Below are 6,769 nucleotides of genomic sequence, written 5' to 3'. Positions count from 1 at the left end.
ACCCTTCCCACTAAAAAAAATACTTATTGCTTAGTTTATTTTATGTTACGTTTATTTTATATAACCGATACAAAATTTTATTTTGAGTAGTTTTAATTTAAATTCAATTAATAAATGTATGAAACTTAACATTTGTTTTAACTTTAAGTTTTAACACTAAACTTCACTACAGTTAGAAATTTCTGAAAAATCAATATCAGGTAAGTAAGGGGTCTACCAAAAACCGAAAAACATAGCAAGGGGTCTACGACACAAAAAAGTTTGGGAACCTCTGCTTTAAATAGTCGAAAATGCATGATAAATGAACAATTGAAAACCAAAAGGACTGCAATATGTGAATCACCAAAATACATTGATCCCGGTTTGCAAAACTGGCCCAGAATACAGGTAAATCTTATTGTATTACTTTGAGGTTATGTTGATATTTTAATATCTATTTCTACAATGCTTTATTTTGTGTAACCATACAAATTCGTCAAGGGTTTAAGGCATAAATATTTTGATTTAAGTGTATGTTGCTAAATAAATCAATTCAATCACACTAAGTTACCTATGTATGTATTTTTTATGCACAAAGGTACACCGGTTGAATGTATTTTCATAAAATACCCGTTCTGTGGAAATTCAAGTATTGTGTATTGTAAGTCTGTCAATGACTCAGTATAAATAGTTTTTTTTGCAGGTAGAAGCGTCTTGCAGCATAGAGGCCTTGAAATTGATATATCTTCTCTATCTTTCTATGTCCTGGTCATTTTTACAATCATCAGTCAAACTTTGTTGTCAAAATTGCCAAACAAAGAAATTATTAATATTTTAAAGTTCTTTAAATGTAAAAACTGTGAACTGCTGAAGTACTGAAAACATTGCTTAAAACAATGATTCAACTCAATTTAAATAGATAATTAACTGACGAAAAACCATTTCTATCATTTTTATATGAAAGGTGATCCCTTTTCATTTCTCCTTATAAGATAAACAAAGATATATGTGAATTTTTAAATAATGTCATGAAATTCTATGGTCATGATTTATCATACCACAATATTATATATTTTAAAATAATCGGGAATAAAATATAATATATAATAGTATAGGCAGTACCTACTAGGTGTAGGCATACCTGTAAAAAAAATTTGATGATAAACAGTTTATAAACAAAAAAAAACAATGTTGGCAGTGGATAAAATTTGAGACATGTCTTTGGGATTAATGAGACTAATTTATGTTATTCTTAAATTGTTTTATTTACACAACATTAATATGTAACGAAGCAATAATTTCTTCGCATAATTTAATATTGAAGAAAAGAAAAAAAACAAAATAAAACAGATGGCCGCCATCATGGTCAAGGTTATCAAAACAGGAATTAGATTTATGATAAAAATAACACTTTTTAACACTAAGGTACCAATAAATATTTATAATAACTTATCTTATTCTATCAAACAAAATTCTGGTATAGAATGAGGCTTATCACACGTACTCTGATAACATCGAAATTATGATATCGCACGTCAACAATGTTACCTTTTTGAAAGTTATCTATTTAAACAATCTGTTTTTGAAAAGATTAAGATTTATGCAAAAGCAGCATGGGCTTAAGTGATTTGAAACCTTTTAAATTCAATTGGACAAATTTATACCGATAATATAAAATAGCAGACTCTTAAAAGAAAAATAATATCCTGTTTATCGGCTTACAAAATAACAGACTCTTAAAAGAACAATAATATCCTGTTTATCGGCTTACAAAAAAAATAATGCGGAGAAAAACATAATTTAAGGTTTGGATTAATTTATTTGAACGGCTTAATTCATAAAAACTTTAGTATTGTTAAAAATAATAATAATCATCATCCTAATTTCCACACACAGTGGTGCATAGGGTACTGCACTAGTAAATTAAATGCAGCGTAGTTCAATTGTCTGTTACATTAAGGTAAGGTGATCAGTCTTACGCTTCAGGTGCCAATCCAGGGACAGTAAAATATTTCAGTGTAAAATCGCTTTATAAAAAAAAAATCCTGTTCAGGAATCAAATCCAAGACCTCGAGCTTGATAAGCAAACGCACCAACCACTGTAGTGAAAAAAAAACAAAACTCGTGTACAACGAGACAGACTTATCTCCACTTGATTTCCTTATTCAGGACGTTTACCTGAGAGCAGCTATCGAGACGGAAACACTTGTCCAGGGTTCTGGTTCTATTTCACAAACAGAACAGTATTCTTCATTCACCTGGACATTAAAAATTATAATTAAATTTCTGATTAATTTAAAATGTACAAAAGTTTATTTATAACAAACACGGCTCAGTTACAAATTATTAAATTAATAATTTGTGTTATGAAATAATTTTTTTTATGTTTTATAATTAATAAAACAAAAGTATTTAATTAGTCAAAATAAACTACCGATCGTTTTTTAATTCAACTTTACCGGTGAATTAATCCCTCTATTAAAATATAAATAGTCATTTTATGTACAATATTTTAAGTTGAAATCTCTGTAGACATGTGCTTGATACAAGATATGAAATATCACTTATACCAATAAAGTAGGCATGGGTAACTCAATTTTAAACCGGTTCAAAAAGATAGTCCAAATGCTTTGAGCTGTAGCTCAAATTTCTAATAGGCGGCTCACAGCGGTACAGTGTGTGAGTTTCATTTGCTTGCATTTTGCTTTTCACGCTTTACAGAAAATTAAATATATCAGGTCAGCTTACTCAGTGTGTTTGCGGTGATTTGGTGAACCATACATTTATTTGAGCCGAACGGTGCGACCTGTATCGTTCAGCTCACTGCCATAGCCGTTTCGCGCTTGAGCTCGCGTGAAATAATACGAGCTGATTTGAGAACCGGTTCAAAACTCGAGCTCAAGTACTTGAGCTGCTAGCTGAACTGTAGCTCAAAAAGTAATCTTAAGTTACCCATGCCTACAATAAAGGTTTCGGCTCTAATGAACAGACGGAAGAATTGAACAAATATAGATGTTTAAACATTGGCATAATGGTAAACATTACAGTGTGTTAATTTATTTCATTAACTAGCCATTGACATGCTTCAATGACCATATTTCCTTCTCAAAGATATTTTTCATCTTTTCTGAAATGTTCGTCAATATTTTTTTATTTAAATTTTCAATTTTAGAATCAAAATAAAGGAGCAAAATAAATCAAGTTAATTCTTAATACGCTATCTAATATGCAAACAGTGGCCATAGATTTCTAAGGCTAAATTAACTTTCTCTAAATAAATTAGGTAGTCAGATATTAATTTTAAAAAATAGAATTGTCACAATGTGTAATCAATTTATTAGTGAGGATTTTTGTTAGGTCGATAAGCCAATAATATAACCAGTGGCCATTAAAAAAAACTTTTTACATTGATATGTTTATTGATTATGTATTACTTATCTGTATTTACATTGTAACCAATCTGAACTGGACAGGATTAAGATACTGAATTTGACATTTGTATATGACATTGGCATCTAATAGATAATAAGTTTTTCATCATTGAGATATTTGAAAATACATTGAATTTTTCATTTTGGTCTGAAAATGCATTGCGTTTTTCATTAAAATAGTGGAAAATACATTAAGATTTCATTTCGATACCTAAAAATGCATTAAGGTTTTAATTTACATTTAGATAGTTGAAAATGTATTTAAAAAAAAATTTTGATTTTCTTTTTTTGTAATTTTATTTCTTCATTCAGAAAATATTTTACCAGAAGATGAGTTAATTCAGTCATTTAAAGTTTGAGTTTTAAGGCCATACAAACGTAATAGGACTTTTTTATTATTAAACCACAGATTTTTTTTATTTATTTGTTCTTTCACTAGGTAGGTATAGGTATAGGCTAGGTAGGTAGGAGACAAATTAACATTTCATTCATAATTCATAATTTTAAATGACTCGATAACAAATTGTTCATAAAGAAGAATTGTTATTTGTTAAAAATGGTTGGGTTCTTTGTTTTTTATTTCACTAGGCTCGCAGTACAGCCACAGTATAGGTATAAATTGTAGTTGCTTAAATGCAACGTTTTACTAAACATGAAAAAATATAATCTGTAATCTGATTCTGAACAACAAATTAATGGCTTTAATCGACATGTGTTTTGTGCATATATTATATATAATCCATGGGTTACTATAAAACTATCTTTTTGCGGGATGGGTAAATGTTTTTATGATTCGGAATTCATATACAAATTTCAGCTATCTTGATTATTGTTTTTTTTCATAAATAATGTAAATAAATTCCATGAAATAAATACATTATCAACTTAAATAAGTAGCCTCTAAACAAAACGACAACATTTTGATTGAATAATAAAAGATACTAAATAAACAATAAATCAACAATATTGATTTTAATAAAAATTCTGCACTTTGTTGCAAAATGTCAAAAAAAATTTTTTTTTTAATACTTGTACATTTTTCCATAAACAATAAATTTAACAAAAACAAAAAATAATATGTGAAAAAAGTGTCATAAAAAAAAGAATGTCAAGCATATTTTGAAATTAGAATTAAGTATCTAAAAAATATAAAATAGTGACTCCTTGCAATACAAATGAATATCTTATGAAATTAAATTTAATTTCTTACGATTCTAATTATGATTTTTTAAATTAAAGTTTTTGTAACACATTATGATGAAATTTAATGAAGTACATAATTTAGAGGTAAATTAGCATGAAGTAAAAAAATAAATGCTATCAGTGTTATGTAAGTACCTACTTGTTAGTTTATTCTAATTAAAGAATACTAAGCGATTAAATTCATTAATGCAGGTAGGTACACAAAAAAAAGACAATTTAGAAAAGCATGTTTGAAAACAGAAACAATACACGATGAAATTTTACTCATAAATAACTACTCCGTGTTTATGTAAAGCTATGGTTTGCTGAGAAAGCGGTACTGTTTTTTAGCGGCCATAATCTGCCATGATGCGGTAATCTGCCATTTTCTGCAACTAAAACGATCTAGAAAAAAATAGCGTTATAAGTAGGTATATTAGGAAGACGAGGGGTCAACGGAAGTCTAAAACTATCCTTTGGAGGAGAGAGAGAGATGTATAAAAATCATGCTACAGAGTGTACATTTCAAGGTTCAACGCAAATATAAAATTTTTCATGATTTTGGGGCAAAATTAATAAAAAAAATCTACATTTTTGATAGTCCAAATCAAGCTTGCATTCATTTTCATACGCAAAAATGTTCACCACTACATGAGAAAAAACATTCCCAAACTGTTTGTACCGCTATGACAAATCAACGCTCTCTAGGAAACCTGCTCTATATGGTTTGTACAGACATTTTTATGACGTCATCCACCGCTACATGACAGCACCACAACCATAGCTTTACACACAAAAACTATAATGAGCTAAAATATACACTGATAACAATATTTTGTTAGTCAATAATTTACTATGTTACACAAATGGCGATTCAATCGATACTATAATTTAGAAGTATTAGGAGAGAATTGGTCCGAGGTATGGCGCTTGGTCGCAGTAGAACCAGTCAGGAGGGGGCATCTCTTGTAGCTGGACCTTATTGTCGCTGATCTCTCTCTGGAGGAAATAGTAACGGCACTTACGCGGCTCAAAATGGTTGTCCTGAGGGGAATACGGAGGCGCTAGAATATCCAGAAAAGCTGACGGACCTCCTAATGCTTCAATTTCATGGAAATTTGAAACTTCCGGTGTCAGGATACAACACTCTGATTCGGCGTCACAGATTTTCTGCTCCGTCACACGCGCCAGAAGAGACTTATTATATCTTTCACTAATATTACCGGGATCTTTCATTTCATTTTTAGAAAAATTTCCTAAATCATTTGTCTTAATTTCGCTGAAAGTTCTTATACCGACGTTTCCAGAGATAACTTTTAGCAGTCCGTGCATTTGTGGGTGATCGTGAAGCGGCATTTTAAATCCCGGTTTTAAAATAAAAATACTCATATTCATTATTTCGTTTTCGAAAATCTCGATGTAAGTACATGGTGCCTTGTCGCTGGATTCCCAAAATCTCTCATTCTCGAAGTCACTGTCGAACCCTACGTCGTCCGCTCGAATTGTATCTAATGACGCTTTTAGTTGCATGAAGCTGGAAGCGAAGTTGCAATCATTTTTGGGTAAAAATGTCTGGATGGCTTGACGAAATACGGTTACCAAAGGTTGCGAGCGACTCATGTCTGCAGAATGTACCGTATCCATTTAAATCAACGAAAAAATTGAAACACTATCACTGAATCCAAAAGAATAATATTTTCCACGAATATTCATAATAACAATTGACAACAAATACGATTTCTTGATTTCGCAAGTCCGATAATTTTACAGTGTCAGTAAAAAAGATAAACAAGTTTAACACATTATTAACATAACAGTTTTCAATATTAAAACCGCGCTATCATAATATATGAAGAAAGTTCAATAATATAAAAATCAAATTTGATTTCTAAGCTGTCAGTGGCTGTCACAGAGATTATGGCTGTCAGTTTTCAGCTTGTGTCAATCCAACTCTCAACCAGAGTTGCCAGACTCGATCAAGCGAAAATAGGTAGATTCAGAAAAATAAATCGGTAGATTTCAAATAATAATAATAATAGTAAAAAAAATTTCAAAATAGTAAAAAACTCTTGATAAATGAACAATTGAAAACCAAAAGGACTACAATATGTGGTTACGCGTGAATGTTTACTTCCATTTATATGTTTTGGTTGTCGGCTTTTCCTTGAGAAGTAGGA

The 6,769-nt window shown here is 30.2% G+C and overlaps 1 protein-coding gene across 1 annotated transcript; it reads right to left on the bottom strand.

Annotated features, from left to right (window-relative positions):
• Positions 1-3,978: 3,978 nt before the first annotated feature.
• Positions 3,979-6,379, bottom strand: LOC148273191 (2-aminoethanethiol dioxygenase). The gene has a single exon (XM_088239030.1). It carries the CDS (start codon positions 6,234-6,236, stop codon positions 5,493-5,495), a length of 744 nt encoding a protein of 247 aa, XP_088095156.1. The 5' UTR covers positions 6,237-6,379; the 3' UTR covers positions 3,979-5,492.
• Between the last annotated feature and the right edge of the window lie 390 nt (positions 6,380-6,769).

Source organism: Micrasema longulum, unplaced genomic scaffold, assembly GCF_059751315.1.
Source record: "Micrasema longulum isolate JH-2025_06_02 unplaced genomic scaffold, ASM5975131v1 h1tg002045l, whole genome shotgun sequence".
NCBI classification, from domain to species: domain Eukaryota; kingdom Metazoa; phylum Arthropoda; class Insecta; order Trichoptera; family Brachycentridae; genus Micrasema; species Micrasema longulum.
This window is presented reverse-complemented; position numbering and strand designations above follow the sequence as displayed.

Coding starts and splice junctions, on each gene's coding strand:
- LOC148273191 (XM_088239030.1), bottom strand. CDS start 6,236: ATGGATACGGTACATTCTGCAGACATGAGTCGCTCGCAACCTTTGGTA.